The 20,037-nt window shown below is 46.5% G+C and overlaps 1 protein-coding gene across 1 annotated transcript; it reads left to right on the plus strand.

The window, feature by feature from the left end:
- The first annotated feature begins 1,072 nt into the window (after nt 1-1,072).
- On the plus strand, nt 1,073-7,042 carry LOC133748896 (placental protein 13-like). Its single transcript, XM_062177990.1, has 4 exons — nt 1,073-1,087; nt 2,879-2,955; nt 3,477-3,691; nt 6,933-7,042. Exons 1-4 carry the CDS (start codon nt 1,073-1,075, stop codon nt 7,040-7,042), a joined length of 417 nt encoding a protein of 138 aa, XP_062033974.1.
- The last annotated feature ends 12,995 nt before the right edge of the window (nt 7,043-20,037 follow it).

Raw genomic sequence — 20,037 nt, forward strand, 5'->3', positions numbered from 1 at the left:
AGCCATCGAGAATAAGCCCACAGGGAATACCCGGGGCCACTACTGTGCAGAAACCCTGCATGGCAGAGAGTGACCTCATTTGCTGTACAGTCAGTCCCCACAGAACCTCAGAAGGAACCCTCAAACAGTTTAATATGCAAGTGACAGCATTATTGACATGATTCCATGTCAGTGACGAATGAAGTCTAACACATTCCTTCCTTAAATTCCAGTTTGGGCTTTAGGATGTTCCCTCTCACCACCAAAGGGGAACTTGAGGAGGGGTCCTAGTCCTCCACCCCATCTATGGACTGCATCGTGGCTGAAGTCCCATCACCTCTGCTGCAGCTGTCTTCAGATAGGCCTGGAACCAAGGACCAGGCACATCAAAGACTAGAACTTAGGGTCTCAGCTTTCTCCCATAATCCACAGGAGAGCTAGGGGTCTGAAATTTCAAGGTACGTGGACACCCAGAGAGAAAGCGGGGGCGTGGCTAGAGCCCAGGTGTGTGAGAGACACAATCTGAGTGGCCCTCACCTGGTGCCACAGATCTTGGCAGAGCCCAGGGGCTCGGTTGGGCTAGGGGGAGGCTGGCACGAGGATGTTCTCTACCTCTGTCTCCAGGTCCTGCTGAGGCTCCATCGCCACACTCTCCCGGAAGCTCTGCGAGAGAAGAGGATTTCCTTCTGGGGCCAATGGTCTTATCCCTTGGGCCATCTCTTCTTTGTCATTGTGCAAGTGAGGAAAATGTACACCTTGCAGGTGGACCCTGCCCTGTGGGGAAAAGTCTGGGAGAGGTGTGGGGCTGGACCCACCCTCCACCGCATCACCACTGTTTGTGCCTGACCCTGGCAGCTCCTCTCTGACATATCTGCCGCATCACAGAAACAGCCCCGCACAACAGGCGTGGTTGTGATTGTGCCTGTTTCTGACACCCCAGCCCCTCACACCCTGCTGGGAAACCTTTCTCAGAAGGCTTGGGCTCAGGAATAAAACCAGAGGGCAGGGCTGGAGGACTTCCATGCAGCCAGCCCAAGAGTGCCACACCTAAGACCAGACACCCCAAGGACGAGCCACCCTGAGGAAAACAACAATGGCAGAGCAACAGGTGAGCTGAAGAGGCACAGCCTCCAGTGGCCCAGAGTCACATAAAGGACGGAAGAAAAAATGGGATGGATCACAAATTGAGAACAAGCAGTTAATCTGAATGTGCTACTGAGAGTTGTGGGTGTATGGAAGAGAGACCTGGGAATATGACACATGAGGTCCTCATAGGACATTATGGGCTGACCCTGGAGCAGGTAATCCCGTGTCAGCATCAGATGACATCTGACAGAGTGGGCTCTGTTGAGACGACGTGACTTTAAGGGGAAGACAGACGATGACTAGGGAGGGCGGGTGTGTGATGAGTGTAAGGGGGTGAGACTGTGCATTCTTCTTTGTCACTGTGTGTGGGGGGGGGTTATTCTGTGGCCAGGGGTTGCACTGTGACTGTGTGTGGCTCACTCTGCATGTGCAGGTTCTCTCCTGCCCCCTCCATAGCACTGGTTCCTGTTAGGTGGCTGTGAGTCTTTCCATGGGTATCGGCATGGATCCCAATGGGCAGAACTGGTGAAGGTCCTGGGGACCACCAGAACCTGAGGACTCATCTCTGAGCATTCCCAGGAGCAGAATGAAGAAGCCCTTAGGGGATTCTCAGGGAGAGTGGAGGGGGCCGCTGGATCAGCGGGCTGGGTCTGCACACAATGACCACTGGCTCCTGCCTCACCTCCCTTCCTCTGGCCCAGGCTCTCCTTGCCATGGTGCTATAGAAGGATGGGCAGAATCTGGACACTGTGGGAGCCATGGGAGACTGCTTTCAGGGAACTACATCCTCCCAAACAGGAGGGAGCAAAGCGAGCCTCAGTTCAAACAGGACTTAAAACCGAGATCATACACACTTTGCAGATTCTTGCTGACTCCTTCCCAGCCCCATACCCTTGGTGCAAGACCTGGGACTATGCTCTCCACAATTTGCTCACATTCCCTCTCTTAATTTTTGTCATTTTTAAAGGATTTATTTATTTATTTGAAAGGTGGAGAAACAGAGAGAGAGAGAGAGAGAGAGAGAGAGAGAGAGAGAGAGAGGTTTTCCATCCGCTGATTCATTCCCCAAATGGCCACAATGGCTAGAGCTGGGCCAATCCGAAGCCAGGAGCCAAAAGCCTCTGCTAGGTCTCCCATGTGGGTGCAGGGGCCCAAGGGCCTGGGCCAACCTCCCCTCCTCTCCCAGGCCACAGCAGAGAGCTAGATCAGAAGTGAAACAGCCAGGACTCGAACCGCTGCATGACAGGCAGCAGCTTTACCCGTTAAGACACAGAGCTAGCCCCATGTTCTTTTTTCTACTGGAATGAATTTCTGTGTTTTTACAGTCTCAAGTCTCATTTTCACAATTTTAAATGTATAAAATTGTTGGAAGGCATATTCCAGAAAGGGCCCTCCACATTCAAAGATAAACCCCATACAGACCCTCTATACACCAGGACTAAAGGTGTATAGTCCTTACATGTATAAGCTACTCTGTTCCTAGAACACCCTATGAAGTAGGAATTACTGACAATCTTACTTGTACTGGCTAAACTAAGGCAGGGAGAGTACAAATAATGGAACTCACATCTCACTGCTAGTGACAGGCAGAGTCAGGATTAGAATCTAAGTAGCCTGGCTCTTGACCCTTGATCTTAATTGAGACCCTTCTTTGGCCTTGTCACAATACAGGGACCCCTGACCATGGTGGATGGAGATAAAGGGGTTCTTCAGTTTGCCTTCTGATCTCTAATCTGCTGTACCCAGCAAACGTGTAGGAGGGGAGCCCTCACCTGCCCTGGCCCCTCTCACCCACTCCCAATTCCCACAGCAGGTCCCATACACACGGAATGTGTCCTTGTGTATTGGTTCTTCAGTGACAATCAGAGGGACACCTGCCAACTCTTTCAGGTGAGTACCGTAAGGTCCGGGGGTGGGGGTGGAGGACCACTGGGGTGGAGGAGACTGTCAGAGCTGAGGGTCGCCTCACGTCGCCTCACATCTGAGTGAAGCTAAGATCTTTCATTAGCATAGTGGTGGCAAAATGTGGGTGCAGATCCTGGAGACCCTAAGCCCCAGGTGTTGACCTGTAGTGGCTGAGCTGCAGGCAGAGCTTGGTTCTGGGAGAAGAAAGAGGTCCCTTGGAGGGATGGGGGTGGGGATGTAGCTGTTTATCAAGGGCCACAGACTTTTCAGGGAATGGGCAACCAACAGGCCCAGGTCAGTGGCTGTGGCTCATTTTTAGTCTTGGGCTAAGGGACAAGTATCTCAGCACCCTGGCAGGATGAGCCAAAACAGCCCCACAGGGACAAAGACACAGCATACCTTCCTCTCACCATGCGGAAGAGGTAGGAAAGGCTCGGCACATGTGTGGAGTGTGGGGTGTCACGGGGTGGGGGACCTGCCCAACATGCCATGTGCTTTGCCCTCAGGAAGGACCCACAGTTGCAGGTGGATTTCCACATGGGCACTAATGAGAGGTCTGACATCGCCTTCCATTTACGAGTGTACTTTGGCCACTGTGTGGTCATGAACAGCCTTCGGTGTGGGGGCTGGGACTGTGAGGTGAAATACTCCCATATGCCCTTCGTGGACGGCCAACAGTTTGAACTGTGCATCTTGGTGCTGCATAATGAGTACCAGGTGAGTGTGCCCAGGAGCACCTGCTGCATCACCTGCCTGGGCTCCCGGGTCTGGAGACAGAGAGAAAGGTCTTACATCTGTTGGTTCACTCCCCAAATGGCTGCAATAGTCAGAGCTGGGTCAATTTGAAGCCAGGAGCCTCATGGGTGCAGTAAACAAGCACTTGGGCCATCTTCTACTGCTTTCCCAGGCCTTAGCAGAGAGCTGGATCAGAAGGGGAGCAGCCGGGACTCGAACCAGTGCCGTGATGCCGGCGCCGCCAGCAGAGGATTAGCCTACTGCGCCACAGTACTGCCCCTACTTAAAGATTTTATTTATTAATTTATTTGAGAGAGAGAGAGAGAGTTACAGCGAGAGGAGAGATAGAGAAAGGCAGCCCAAGGCTTGGAACCTCAGAGCTCCCTCTGCTTTTCCTGCCATCCTCAATTCTTTTCCCAACTCTGTCCAGGGTCAGGGTTGGCTCACAGGCCATCTCGTCCATTGGAGAGGATCTCCCCTGGCTTCCTCCACAACCATCATTTCTAGTTATGCTGTTAGGGAAATGTTCATATAGCTAAATGGTTAAAATATGCATAGAAATAGAATTATTCTATCAGTCAAAAGTAAGTGTTCACCTAACTCCATTTTTTTCATTTTTTGGTAAAAATTTATTTTTAATTATTTGAAAGTCAGAGTTACACAAAGAGAGGGGAAACAGAGAATCTTCCATCTGCTGGTTCACTCTCCAAATGGCTATAACAGCCAGAGCCTAGATCTTTTCAGGGTCTCCCACCTGGGTGCAGGGGCCCAAGCACTTGGGTCATCCTCCACTGCTTTCTTAGGCCCAACAACAGGAAGCTGGATCAGATGTGGAGCAGCCGGGTCTTGACCCGGTGCTCATACAGGATGCCAGCATCAAAGGCAGCAGCTTTACCCGCTACACAACACCAACCCCATCTCACTCCTGAACCCCATCCTTCTTCCCAGAACAACCATTGCTAGTTTCATCACCTTCCTCGAAGAGATGATCCATACATATATAAGCATATCTACGTATATATGTGTATGTATAGATATACACATACATACACACGTTTTCATTTCTTTTTGAACATTTGATGGTACACATCTCTTTATACTGCGTTAGGAACTAGAGTTTATTAGTAGTCAAAAAACACCTGGGGCCAGCATTGTGGTGTAGCTAGTAAAGCCACCAGCTGAGATGTCTGCATCTCATAAGGGCAACATTTAGAGTTCCAACAGCTGCACTTTCAATCCAGCTCCCTGCTTATGTACCTGGGAAAGCAGCAGAAGATGGCCCAAGTGCTGAACACATGTGGGAGACCCAAATGAAGTTCCTGGCTCCTGGCTTTGGTTTGGCCCACACCTCCTGATGTGGCCATTTGGGAAGTGAACCAGCAGAGGGAAGACCTATCTCTCTCTCTCTCTCTCTCTCTCTCTCTCTCTCTCTCTCTCTCTCTCTCTCTCTCTCTCTCTCCCCCTCAGTAATTCTGCTTTTGTAATACATAAAAAAATCTTAAAAATATATCATGAAAATCACTCTATGATGATATTGTTGCCTTGCATTTTAATGAATGAAATAATATTCCAATAGAAGGATGATCAAAACTAGAACTGACCCTTTTTGATGGGCATTCAGGTTCTTTCCAATAGTTTTCTTTCACAAATGACACTGCATTAAGGTTCTATACCACACTCTTCTCATTACCAACCTCACATTCTTTAACATTTTATTGATTCAGGAAGTGCACATTTCACTGTAAGCTGTAAGCTACTAGAAGTTATATTTATTTTTTATTCCTATTTGAGAAGCAGAGCCAGACAGAACCAAAGATCCCACCCACTGGTTCACTCCCCAGATGCCTGCAACAGCCAGGGCTGGACGGAGACCAAAGCCGAGAGCTGGGAACTCAAGCCTCCCATGTGGGTGGCAGGAACTCAATTACCTGAGCCATCACCACTGCCTCCCAGGTCTGCAATCCCAGGAAGCTGGGGTCAGGAACTGGAGCCAGGTAGTAAACCCAGGCCTCTGACACGAGACATGGGCATCTCAACCAGTGTCTTGACCACTACACCATGCACCACCCCCAACATCTTCATTCCTGAGCCACTGCACTACCCAAACCTTGAAGAACACCCAGGTTGCAGTCTCTACCACCAGCAGCCCAGAAGAGAAGCTTCACCATCAGCAGTAAATGCAGGGAAGGTTTGGGGACCTGAAGTTTACGCACTCAATGAACCTGTAGTGAGCTCTACCCCTAGGGCTCGTGCTGTAGGAGACACAGGAAGTCAAGTCCCTGACCTTGGGACTCTTCTAGGGTAGAGGGGAGGCTGCGCAAACACAGACAATGCCACACAGAGTAGTAGAACTTCACCAGGCCGGCGCCGTGGCTTAACAGGCTAATCCTCCACCTTGCGGCGCCGGCACACCGGGTTCTAGTCCCGGTTGGGGCGCCGGATTCTGTCCCAGTTGCCGCTCTTCCAGGCCAGCTCTCTGCTATGGCCCGGGAGTGCAATGGAGGATGGCCCAAGTCCTTGGGCCCTGCACCCGCATGGGAGACCAGGAGAAGCACCTGGCTCCTGGCTTCGGATCAGCGAGATGCGCCGGCCGCAGCGGCCATTGGAGGGTGAACCAATGGCAAAAAGGAAGACCTTTCTCTCTGTCTCTCTCTCTCAATATCCACTCTGCCTGTCAAAAAAATTTAAAAAAAAGAACTTCACCAGAGGAGTCAGCAGACTCAGAAAATTGTAAGCAATTGTCCAATGTAGTCACAAAATTGACCTATAAAAGAAGCATGTGAGGGTGGGTGTTGAGGCACAGCGGGTTAAGCCCAACTTGTGAAGCCTGCATTCCATATCGTGGTGCCAATCCAGCTTCCTGCTAATGTGCCTGGGAGGCAGTGGATGATGGCCAGGTACTTGAGCTCCTGCCACTCATGTTGGAGACTTGGATGAAGTTCTTGGCTCCCGGCTGTGACCTGGCCCAGCCCCAGCTGTTGCAGGCATTTGGGGAGTGAACCAGTAAACAAGCAGATGAAAGCTATGTCTGTGTGTGTGTGTGTGTGTGACTCTGCCTTTCAAATAAACCTTTTTTTTTTCAAAAAAGTATGTCTACTGGTTTCTGATGTGTGGTTAGGAGTTTTGGGTGGGTGGTATAAGTACTAGGTCGCAAATGGAAAAGGAAGACTGAATGTTTGTATGGAGGCATTCTGTATCTGACACATTTTCTTCCCTCCTGCAGGTAGTGATCAATGGCCAGCACTGTTACAGCTTTGCCCACCGAGTCCACCCCGGGTCTGTGAGGATGATGCAGGTGTGGAGAGATGTCTACCTGACCTCAGTGGACATCTGCTAGAGATGGAGGCTTCCAGACTCCCCATGATCAAGGAAGCCCTTTCTCTATGTGACCTGTAGATTCCCAAAGCCAGCACAATGATTCCTCCTCATTCTGGTCTCTGTACTTGCTCATTAAAACTTCGCCCTACTTCACAGGACGTATGTCTTGCTTTAGACTGGAGAGAAGTAAGCGGCCATTGCCAAGTGGGGTTCATGGGAAGGAAGGAGGAATCAAGGAGGATAATTCTGTGAATCACAGAGTGAGTGACAGTCACTCAAATGACCAAGAAGACAAGAGTGGACATGATTTTATAGAACTTATTGTAAGCTAGGCACTCTAAACTGAAACTTCATCCAGTTCCAGATGACCAAACTGAGATGTTAGGCAGCTGTCTATAGTCACCGAGCTACAGTTGGTGGCTTTGAGGAGTAGCTTTTTTTTTCGACAGGCAGAGTGGACAGTGAGAGAGAGAGACAGAGAGAAAGGTCTTCCTTTTTGTCGTTGGTTCACCCTCCAATGGCCACCGCGGCTGGCGTGCTGTGGCTGGCTCATCACGCTGATCCGAAGCCAGGAGCCAGGTACTTCTCCTGGTCTCCCATGCAGGTGCAGGGCCCAAGCACTTGGGTCATCCTCCTCTGCACTCCTGGGCCACAGCAGAAAGCTGGCCTGGGAGAGGGGCAACTGGGACAGAATCCAGTGCCCCAACCAGGACTAGAACCCGGTGTGCCGGCGCCACAGGCGGAGGATTAGCCTATTGAGCCATGGCGCTGGCGAGGAGTAGCTTTTAATTTGAGGAAAATCAGATGAAATTTGCTAACTTTTTAAGGCATGCAAATGTTGTTTATTGTATATCTCTGTGCCTGTTTTGTTCAGGAGGCACTAGAGAGAAGCAAGACGATTAAGTTAGCACTTGAAATAACCCCAGCAATAGTTACAGGCCCACAGATACTCAATGATTACTCTCAAATAATCTCTTTTTTCTAGCAATACTTTTTAAGGTTATGTGGGCAGAAACTTAGGTCCTATGTTGGAACTGTCATTTTTTAAGGTTATGCGGGCAGAAACTTAGGTTCTATGTTGGAACTGTCACAATTTTAGATCAGGGTACATGTAAATTACAAGCACAATTTTTGCACATGGATGTTGTTTCAGTTACACATTGCAGTACCTCCCTGAAACACTTTGCTTTAAAATAAGAATTGTGGGTTAAGACATTGCTTAGGGAACCTGCATCCCACATCAGTGTGCTTGGGTTCCGGTTATGACTCCATTCCTGATTCCAACTAATTGCTAATACAGACCCTGTGAGGCAGCAGGTGGTGGATCAAATACTTGGGTCCCCACCAAAGGAAACCCATATTGAGTTTGAGGTCCTGGCTTCAGCAAGGCCCAGACCCAGCTATTGTGAGCATTTGAGGAAGTGGATCTGTGGATGGGAGATCTTTTTATCTCTGCCTGTTCTCCCTCATTCTGCCTTTCAAATAAGTAAATAACTAAAAACTGATCTTTGTCAGTCTGACCAGGTGACTAGACTCACAGGAATGCTGTGCCATGTGGCTTCAGTAAGGCTGTGGCGAGGGGTTGAGTTTTCTAAAGGATCTGCTGGGCTTCCAGACAATGCTCACTCTTCGCTTGGAGTGCTAAAACACTGGGACTGGCTGGTTCTCTCTCCATAGCCATGTGGGACTTCCTCAATTCATGCAGTCTATTATTTATTGGACTCAATGAATGGTGATCACCAGGGGGAGCCTTCCACAAGGCTAAGCAGAGAGTGGAAGGCATCATAGGACCCAGCTTTGGGCATCACAGCTGTCACTTCTGCCACATTCTGCTGTAAAAGCTGTGTTTCACTTACAGCCCAAATCAAGGCGCATAGACTGCATAAGAGTGTGGCTAGTGTATCTTGTGGTCAATGTATAGGGGGAGGGTCAACCTTGGAGGCTAGTAATTTTTCTACTCTCAGGTCCCAATAACTTACATATTTCCCACATGTCAAAACATCAACCCCAGAATAAATAAAATAAAAATTAAAAAATCAACACCCTCTAAAGAAGACCCCAAATGTAATAAAGTATGGTAACAGGTTTAGAGTTTAAATCCAGGATCTCATCATCTAAATCAGGATATGCATTGAATTCAGTATAAATTCTCAGGTGCAATTCCTCTCCATATGCCTTCTTCCTTAGCCCTCCTCCCCGACCTGACACCCAGATACCATGAGGTACTGACACATGGGTAATGATACACCTCAGGCCTTTCTTCATGGTTTTATTCCATACTTGAATGAAATATCCTCCTCTCTCTAACTCTAAATGCTTGAGTTCTGTTTAGGCACAATCTTCTTATAAATTTCCCATCCTAATCTTGGTCATTTCTCTATTTTTATAATGGATCACAGAGCCCCATCTTTAGTTTGTCATTCCTTTTTTGGATTAGACAATTCTTTGTTATTATTATTTTTTATTTGAGTGGTAGAGTTTCAGACAGAGAGAGGTAGAGACAGAAATAAAGGTTTTCCATGTGCTGTTTCACTCCTCACATGGCTGCAATGGCTGGAGCTGGGCGAACCCGAGGCCAAGAGCCTGGGGCTTCTTCCAGGTATCCCACGTGGGTGCAGGGGCCCAAGGACTTGTGCCATCTTCCATTGCTTTCCCAGGCCAAAGCAGAGAGCTGGGTTGGAAGAGAAGCAGCCAGGACATGAACCAGCACCCATATGGGATGCTGGTGCTGCAGGTGAAAGCCTAGCCTACTATGCCACAGCACTGCCCCCCCTTTTTAATATTTATTATATTTATTTGGAAGGCAGAGCTACAGAGACAGAGAGACACAGATAAATCTTTCTTCTACTGATTCACTCCCCAGATGGCCACAATAGCTAGAATTGGGCCAGGTCCAAAGCCTGGGGCCCAGAACTCCATCCGTGTTGAGCCCAAGGACTTGGGCCACTTCCCATTGCTTTTCCCAGGTTCATTACAGGGGAACTTAATAGAAAGTGATGCAGCCAGTACTTAAACCAATACTCATATGGAATGCTGGCAATGCAGGTAGAGGCGTAACTGGCTGTGCCACAATGCTGGTCCCAGGAAATTGAAGTTATTTGCTCTAAGTAGATGAAAATTATCCCAGGTTCCATTGCTTTCTGAGAGGGGCATGAAGTATATTTCATATCTACTTGCTCCTTGGCCATTGCATCTTTTTTTTAAGGGATTTATTTATTTATTTTAAAAATTTTTTTCTGACAGGCAGAGTGGATAGTGAGAGAGAGAGAGAGAGAGAGAGAGAGAAAGGTGTTCCTTTTTGCCATTGGTTCACCCTCCAATGGCCGCTGCAGCCAGCACATCGTGCTGATCCGTAGCCAGGAGCCAGGTGCTTCTCCTGATCTCCCATGTGGGTGCAGGGCCCAAGGACTTGGGCCATCCTCCACTGCCTTCCCGGGCCATAGTAGAGAGCTGGCCTGGAAGAGGGGCAACCGGGATAGAATCCGGTGCCCCGACCGGGATTAGAACCCGGTGTGCCAGCGCCGCAAGGCGGAGGATTAGCCTGTTAAGCCACAGCACCGGCCGGCCATTGCATCTTAAAAACTACACAACCCTATAGGGTGGCCCTGCTAGACAAGCACACAGTAACTGCCTTTCCTTGAGTGCCACTCATCAATTTGGTCCACTTTATATGGATTATTTGTTATATTTTATTTATTTTTTTTTTTACAGGCAGAGTGGATAGTGAGAGAGAGACAGAGAGAAAGGTCTTCCTTTTGCCGTTGGTTCACCCTCCAATGGCCGCCGCGGTAGCGCGCTGCGGCCGGCGCACCGCGCTGATCCGATGGCAGGAGCCAGGGGCTTATCCTGGTCTCCCATGGGGTGCAGGGCCCAAACACTTGGGCCATCCTCCACTGCACTCCCTGGCCACAGCAGAGAGCTGGCCTGGAAGAGGGGCAACCGGGACAGGATCGGTGCCCTGACCGGGACTAGAACCCGGTGTGCCGGCGCCGCAAGGCGGAGGATTAGCCTAGTGAGCCGCGGCGCCAGCGGATTATTTGTTATATTCATCTTCATCTCAGGTTCTTTGCTGTGCTCATGACATCCAGCAAAAATGTCCCAAGGTCATGGGGAGTCCAGAGGGTGTTGGTCAATGAAGAATATTTGAAATACCTCTGGGGAATTGCCAACATCTTTCTCAATTCAGATTCCTGTTCTTCTCTTACAGAACAGGGCATTTATCAAGAAATAGAAGGTCATTCTTGGACCCAATAGCATTCCCATTTCAAATATTCATAGCTTTCCCCAACTATGCTGAAGCCTCTAAAAGAGTAGGTTCTTGGGCTGGTGTTGTGGCACAACAGGCTATGCTGCTGCCTGCAACCTTGACATCTCATATGTGGTTCAAGTCCTAGCTGCTCCACTTCCACTCCCGCTCCCTACTAATGAGCCTGGGAAAAGAGTGGAAGATGTTCCAAGTATCTGGACCCTTGCCATCTATGTGGAAGATCCGGATGGAGTTCCAGGATCCTGGGTTGTGTGTGTCCCAGCCCCAACCATTGTGGCCATTTTGAGAGTAAACCAGTGGATAGAAGATCTTTCTCAGGGCTGGTACTGTGGCACAGTGGGTAAAGCCACCACCTGCTCTACCAGCATCCCATCTGGGCACCAGTTCGAGTCCTGGGTTCTCCACTTCTAATCCAGCTTTCTGGGAAAGCACTGGAAGATGGCCCAAGTCCTTAGGCCCTTGCACTCAAGTGGGAGACCTAGAAGAAACTCCTGGCTCCTAGCTTCAGATCAGCCCAACTCTGGATGTTGCAGCCATTTGGAGATGAATCAGTGGATGGAAGACCTCTTTCTCTGCCTTTGCCTCTCTGTAACTCTGTCTTTCAAATATTTTTATTAAAACTTTTATTTAATGAATATAAATTTCCAATGTACAGCTTATGGATTACAATGGCTTCCCCCTCCCATAACTTCCCTCCCACCTGCAACCCTCCCCTCTCCCGCTCCCTCTCCCCTTCCATTCACATCAAGATTCATTTTCAATTCTCTTTATACACAGAAGATCAATTTAGTATATATTAAGTAAAGATTTCAACAGTTTGCACCCACATAGAAACACAAAGTGAAACACACTGAGTACTAGTTATAGCATTAAATCACAATGTACAGCACATTAAGGACAGAGATCCCACATGAGGAGCAAGTGCACAGTGACTCCTGTTGTTGACCCAACAAATTGACACTCTAGTTTATGGCGCCAGTAACCACCCTAGGCTGTCGTCATGAGTTGCCAAGGCTATGGAAGCCTTCCAAGTTCGCCGACTCTGATCATATTTAGACAGGGTCATAAAAGACAGAGTGAGGATAGTAACCAATGATCCTAAGAGTGGCATTAACCAGGTCGGAACAATTATACAGCATTAAGTGGGGAAGAGGACCATCAGTACACACAGGTTGGGAGTAGAGCCATTGGAGGTAGAGGTTATGATTACGAAGGAATGAGGCCCAAGTGTGCTAGACAGGGTCTAGAACAAAAGACAGAGTCATTATTAGAGGAGCTAAGAAAGGTGCTGTCTAAGCTACAATTAAGTTTTCTGATTGAGAGGCAAATAGAACCTGACAGAAGGGGCTTGATAATAATCTGTTGGGCTTTAGGCCTTGTAAGTTAAGAGGCCCAGACCTATCTATCTCTTCACATGGGGTACATCCTAAGGGAGGTGTGAACCTCCTAGGGGAAGGCACTCTGTTGACTTTCATTACTTGGCTGGCCTGGGAGGAGAGCTGGCCAGGTAAAGGCAGGTGGCATCTCTAACAAGAAATTTACAGTTCTGCCTGCAATGTTGCTGACCCTACTTGGCCATCCCCTCAGCTGCAGTGGTCACTTTGGAAGTTGGGCTGAGTGAAGAGCTTTTCAGCTTAGAGCCAATAAGATCTGTGGCTCTGACCTGGGCATCCTTCGACTCCAGGGCAGGTCCATTTCCAGTGATCCAACTCTTGGCAGAGCTGCCAGGGCTCTTCACAAGCTGACTTCTGCTGAAGCCCAGGCTTACCACATTGAAAGCCACTGCAGTGGACTGGCCTGTTGGGTCTCCTTGAGGGCAGATCACTGTACAGATCAGCCATTAATAGGCCTGCCACCCATTGCTTCTGATGCCTAGCTTTCTTTTCCTCCTGGTTTGTGTTAAAGCAGACCAGAGGATGCAAGTCAAGGGAGTGCCCAAGTCCCATTTGTAATCTTCGGTGGCCTGAACTACAAGTCTATAGTCACAGGCATGTTCTGTAGTAGTTTTTCTAAGGTAGACAATGCCCATGAGGAAAATTATATTCTCACTTAAAAACTTTCTTTCCCTTTGGTCTTTCGAAAGGGAGGTTTTTTCTACTTACTGTTTACTTCGCTGATGGCGAAGTAAATCTAGCTATGAGATTATTATTTAAGCTCTTATTTTGGCTATGCTATTACAGAAAAATGTTAGCCATCTCTTTTATAAGGTCTAAAGATTAAATTGTGCGTCCTACAGATTCCTTTATAATAGAATTAGTTTCCTACCTTGAGGAGAATAGAGAAATCAAAGAACAAGTTGGACTTAGAATAGAGAAATAGGGAGCAAGTCCTAGATCGCTTGCTGACAATAGCAATATCACATGAATACTTAGCAAATAGTTTCAACCATTAGATAACAACTTAAGAAAACATTTACCAGAAGGTCCAATGCCTTCTAGAAATTTTAAGAATCATGTATTTGGAAACACCTCTTAAATATCTAACATGGTGTAGTTTGTTTAACCAGTAAACTTAAGCACAACCATATAAAATGTTTTTAGTTTCTTTCTACCAACAAGTTTAAAACATATGATTCAGAGATTTAGGTCACATGAATTAAAATGTATCTTTGATTAATTTTAGCAGCTTAAATTTATGGACAATCTTATCTATAAGCCAATTAAAATAAAACTCTGAATAAAATTTTCCTATGTGGACATACAATATGTACACACATATAACATAACATAATAGACCAATATAGCAATTTTAGTAATAGCTTTTAAAATCTTTAACTCTTTTTATAGATTGCCAATTGATTTGAATTGCTTTTTGTTTTTAGTAACCTCAGTTAACCATACTTTCTCTCAGTTGGTACTGTTAATACAATATTGGCTTCATCTGTTTACAGAGCCATCCCAAAGTACTGAATACAATAGAAGTGGCTGGAAAAAGTCCATAGGAACCTATAGGAGGACAGCTAAGCACAGAACCAACAACGCTTTTGTTTTATGAGCAGCAAATCATATATAACTGTGGATGACAAAAGACTTTAAGTTGCCATGTTTAAAATTATAAACTCATCAACCAACAAGAGGCACTTGCTTACTTCACAGTATTTTTGAAAGCACCTGCAGGATTTTACAAGTATTTAACCCTTTAGGCCTCTGGGGCTTTCTCATTAAGATAACTATCATGTCTAGTAACACAAGATCATTAGATTTTTTAATTCTCAAACATTTGTATTAATAGCATTTTCCATTATAGAAACTTAAAATTTAGTACCACGTCACATCTTGACAGTACTTCTAATATAATCCAAATAGCCTGATTAGTTGGTGTCTCTATAAGATGAGAGACATAGGTCCTTCGATTTTTTCAGTTGGGCCCAAACTGGAAAAACCAAAGTCCAAGATTTACTGGAAATTTTAGAGTCCAGATTGTTTGAAACTTTGATTTTTTGAATGCCCGTCAAGAATGCCAAGAAGGCTCAAAATCCAAAATATCTGGTTGAAATAAGATTCCTTAAAATCATGACATAACATAGACCAAATTTGATCATTGTTACAAAGTGATTATTCAAATCTTTGAAAATAAGCACATATTTAAATAACCCATAGCTCTTAATAAAAATTCAGCTGTTTTTGAACAATTAGAATTTAACAGACATCAAGAGAACATAATAGATTACTTTAACATATTGCTTTATCAGAGCATCAGATTTTAATTCTATGTCAAAGAGAAATCGAGCTTCCTGTGATCTTTTGCTGTGAGGTTTCCTTCCTTTACCTTCTTTCATATTGATGACCATGTTTCTGTGTTTCTGTGTATAACGCATCTTTAAGCATCTTTTTCAGGGCTGGACGAGTGGCGACAAATTCTTCCAATTTCTGTTTGCTATGAGAAGTCTTTATTTCACCTTCATTCACAAATGAGAGCTTTGCAGGATAGAATATTCTGGGCTGGCAGTTTTTCTCTCTTAGTACCTGGGCCATGTCTCACCATTCCCTTCTAGCTTGTAGGGTTTCTGCTGAGAAGTCTGCTGTGAGTCTAATTGGAGATCCTCTGAGAGTAATCTGACGTTTCTCTCTTGCACATTTTAGAATCTTTTCTTTATGTTTCACTGTGGTGAGTTTGATTACAACATGTCGTGGTGAGGATCTCTTTCAGTCATGTTTATTAGGGGTTCTATAAGCTTCCTGTACTAAGATGCCTCTGACCTTCTCCAAACCTGGTAAATTTTCTGCTAGTATCTCACTAAAAAGGCCTTCTAATCCTTTCTCCCTCTCCATGCCTTCAGGAATTCCAAGAACCCGAATGTTGGGTTTTTTAATAGTATCCTGTAGATTCCTGACAGTATTTTTTAGATTTCTGATTTCCTCTTCTTTTCTTTGGTTTGCCTGTATCCTTTCCTATTCTCTGTCTTCTAAGTCTGATATTCTCTCTTCTGCTTCACCCATTCTGTTTTTAAGGCTCTCTAATGTGTTTGTCATTTGATCTATTGAATTCTTCATTTCATTATGATTTCTCGTCACTATCACAGTTTCATGTTCTACTAGTTGTTTCATTTCATTTTGATTCTCCTTAATGTTTCATTTTCACGAGAGATTTTCTATCTTGTCCATTAAGGATTTCTGTAGTTCAAGAATTTGTTTTTGAGAATTTCTTAATGCTCTTATCAATTTTTTGAGATCTGCTTCTTGCATTTCTTCTATCTCATCATCTTAATAATCTTGAATTGGGGTGTCTTTTTCATTTGGGGGCATCATAGTGTCTTCCTTGTTCTTGTTACCTCGGTTTTTGCGTTTGTTGTTTGGCATGTTGGAGATATTTGGTTTCTTCACTGTGGTGTTTTTTCTTGATATACTATGGCTCTATATTATGTGTACTGTCTGCTTTCGGTGGAGCCTTAGAGGCTTGATATGAGTGTGGCCTGAGAGCTCTGTTTGGTTCCTCAGGGTTGAGGGTGTGTCAAAGGTGACACTCCCAGGTTAGGCGTGGTAAATCTCTTTCTTTCATTCTTTTTTTTTTATTATTCAAAAGGGAAGTAATTCCGCACAGCTGAATGCACAGCTGAACGTAACTGGAGGTAGTTAGCAGGCGAATGATATACCCACAGGAGCCAGAGATTGGAAGCTCTTTCCCAAGGACCACACAGGGAATCTCTGCTGCCCTCGGTGTGGGCTCCAATTCTCCAGCAGTATCCCACTGGTTTGCCAAGTTAGATCCTAATCTCCTGTTATTTCAGCCCCCCAGAGTCAGGTTTTTCTGCTAGGTTCAGGGCCGGTGCAGACCTGAGGTCGCCCTGCTTATGACGTATGTCCAAAATGGCGCCTGCTCTTTGTCTTGCTTGCCTTTGAGGGGTGAGCGGAGAGAGAGAAACTCATGTCCGTATTGATCACTTTTTTTTCCTTCTCTCTCTTCTAGTTAGCCTGGTGAACTTTTCCCCACGGAGTTTCAAGCCTTGTTCCCTCTAGTCTCCTCTTTCCACTTTCCCGCTGGTGTCTCGGGCTATTGAGGTTCGGCTCACCTCACGTTCCAGCACTGGTGTGTTGAGTCTGCCACTGGTGTCCCAAACTTGGGCTCCCACGCTCTCCACGCAGGTCCACTGTGAATCACTAGTTCCAGAAGAGTTTCCTCTGCTGTTTCTTCCCCTACTCTTTCCTGAACCTGCAGTATCTCCACTTTTATTAAACTGTCTCTTCCCGGACTATCAGTGTGCTCCCTTCCTATTCCGCCATCTTGCCCCAAACCCTCAATAATTTTTAAAAAATTGAACAGATTCAACTCTATAATGATACCAAGTCTGTAAAGCTGTTAGGACTCTGGTACTGGCTTGGTGCTGACTCATGTTGGGCCTGACCTATGCTTCTGAGTAACAGGCTGACATCCCACATGGGCACCGGTTGGAGTTCCAGCTGCTCCACTTCCAATCCGGCTCCCTGCTAATGCACCTGGGAAAGCAATGGACAATGGCCCAAGTACTTGGGAAACTGCTCCCATGTGGGAGATCCAGAAAAAATACCTTACTTTGGATCAGCCCAGCTCTGGCCTTTGCAGCCATTTGGGGTATGAAACAGCAGATGGAAGACCTTTCTCTCTGTATCTACCTCTCACTGTCTGTAACTCTGCCTTTTAAATAAATAAATAAATATTTTTAAAAAAAAGAAAGAAAGAATTTCACCTGGAATGTTCTGAATCAATATTTCTGAATCATTTGATTTTTCTAGCAGTCTCATGGAACAGAGGTTGAGGCTAGAAAATTAGTTTTCATCAGCACTCCATATATGAATCATTAAATAATTAGTAAAATATTTTACCTTTATTTCTCCTGTAGGAAGAATCTATTCTAAAAGTTGCTCCTTATTTTCATTTTTATAAAACCACAACAGCAAAGAGACTACACTCCACGCCATGGCCTCACAGAATATATATTAAGACAGATGGGAATCCCCTCAGCCTTCCCTCTTAAAATAGACACAACAAGCCAGCGCCGTGGCTCAATAGGCTAATCCTCCGCCTTGCAGCGCCAGCACACCGGGTTCTAGTCCCGGTCGGGGCACCGATCCGTCCCGGTTGCCCCTCTTCCAGGCCAGCTCTCTGCTGTGGCCCAGGAAGGCAGTGGAGGATGGCCCAAGTCCTTGGGCCCTGCACCCCATGGGAGACCAGGAGAAGCACCTGGCTCCTGCCATTGGAAAAGCACGGTGCGCCGGCCGCAGCGCGCCTACCACGGCGGCCATTGGAGGGTGAACCAACGGCAAATAGGAAGACCTTTCTCTCTGTCTCTCTCTCTCTCTCACTGTTCACTCTGCCTGTCAAAAATTAAAAAAAATAGACACAACATTAATATACACTCCAACCATCAGTATTTTCATCTGTGTCTTCAGATCTTTTTTCTGGATCTATAGCAAGCCATGCTGCTCACATGTGCATGGTGTACTAGTCAGCTTTCTGTTACTATCATGAAATACCTGAGGCAGCTAACTTATAAAAAGTATATCTAACTCACAGTTTCTAAAGGTTCATAGTCAAAGGTCATGTAGTCCCACTGGTTTGGCCTCTGATGGGGGCATCCTTGCTGGCAAAGCCCTAGAATGAGACACAGCATCACATGGCAGGAGGCAGAGAGTGCATGTGTCTGTTTACCTCTGTATGATCTCTAGAAAAGGCAGCAGGATTTCATCATCCACTCACTCTCCACACAACTAAACTTGATTAAATTTCCACTCTCCTGAGTACCATTAACATCAGAGTTTGGGGACCAAACCCCTGAGTTTGGGAGGACAAATATTCAAACCCCAGCAGACAGCAATCCGAAAATGCTAAAGGATAACCCCAAGCAATGACTCTAATCAGAGAAACTCGGGAGTTGTTGTATATAATTAGCCCAACTCTTCCATCCCTCTGGTGAGATCATTCTGAAGTATTATAAAATTGCTGCTCAGAGGGTTTGTTGGAGAGCTTGAACTTCAGTTGTGCACTGCAGCAACTGACTTAAAAGAATGCCTTTTATCCACTGCAGTGCCTTGCCTATGACACTGCTCCAGCCTCCTTCAGTGCCACCTTCCCTTCCCAAATAAATCCCTTGTATTTTCCCCCAGTCTCAAAGCCTACTTCTGGAAGATTCCTGGCTAAGAGAAGATAGGTAATGTTTTTCTATTTTTTTTTTGACAGGCAGAGTTAGAGAGAGAGAGAGAGGAAGGTCTTCCTTCCGTTGGTTCACCCTGTGAATGGCCACTACGGCTGGTGCACTGCGCTGATCCGAAGCCAGAAGCCAGGTGCTTCCTCCTGGTCTCCCATGTGGGTGCAGGATCAAGCATTGGGTTATCCTCCACTGCCTTCCCGGGCCACAGCAGAGAGCTGGACTGGAAGAGGGGCAACCGGGACAGAACCAGCGCCCCAACCGGGACTAGAACCCAGTGTGCCGGCGCCGTAGGCAGAGGATTAGTCAAGTGAGCCACAGCACCGGCCTGATAGGTAATATTTTTCATTAAGAATATTTTCATTAAGAAATGGTCATAGCTGCCGGCGCCGCGGCTCACTAGGCTAATCCTCCGCCTTGCGGCGCCAGCACACCGGGTTCTAGTCCCGGTCGGGGCACCAATCCTGTCCCGGTTGCCCCTCTTCCAGGCCAGCTCTCTGCGTGGCCAGGGAGTGCAGTGGAGGATGGCCCAAGTCCTTGGGCCCTGCACCCCATGGGAGACCAGGAGAGGCACCTGGCTCCTGCCATCGGATCAGCGCGATGCGCCGGTCGCAGCGCGCCTACCGCGGCGGCCATTGGAGGGTGAACCAACGGCAAAAGGAAGACCTTTCTCTCTGTCTCTCTCTCTCACTGTCCACTCTGCCTGTCAAAAAATAAAAAAAAAAAAAAAAAAAAGAAATGGTCATAGCTTACCTTTGGCTTGGTTATGCAGAGCCCCTTCATATCTTTCCCTCCAAATTCTAGTTTCTAGTTTTCTAAACACAGATGCTGCAATACTTTTTTTGTATTCAGGTGAGAAAGCTCTTGATGTGTTCCTATAGCTTGTGTGTTTTATACAAATTTCCACAACAGATATGCCAATGATATTATTCTTGGTACCACTAAAATGACAATAAAAATATTTATCCCTAAATTACCCAAGGGCTACCAACTATGTCAATAAAATGCAGTTCTGTTGTGCACCAGCACTGCTTCTTTATGAATTCATGCATTGTCTAGGTCATGAGTTGTATTGGTGGAATACTCCTTGGTACTGAGAACTTGCATCCCTTCTACTAGTTAGGGT

The sequence above is a fragment of the Lepus europaeus genome, chromosome 19 (assembly GCF_033115175.1).
Source record: "Lepus europaeus isolate LE1 chromosome 19, mLepTim1.pri, whole genome shotgun sequence".
Taxonomy (NCBI): Eukaryota; Metazoa; Chordata; class Mammalia; order Lagomorpha; family Leporidae; genus Lepus; species Lepus europaeus.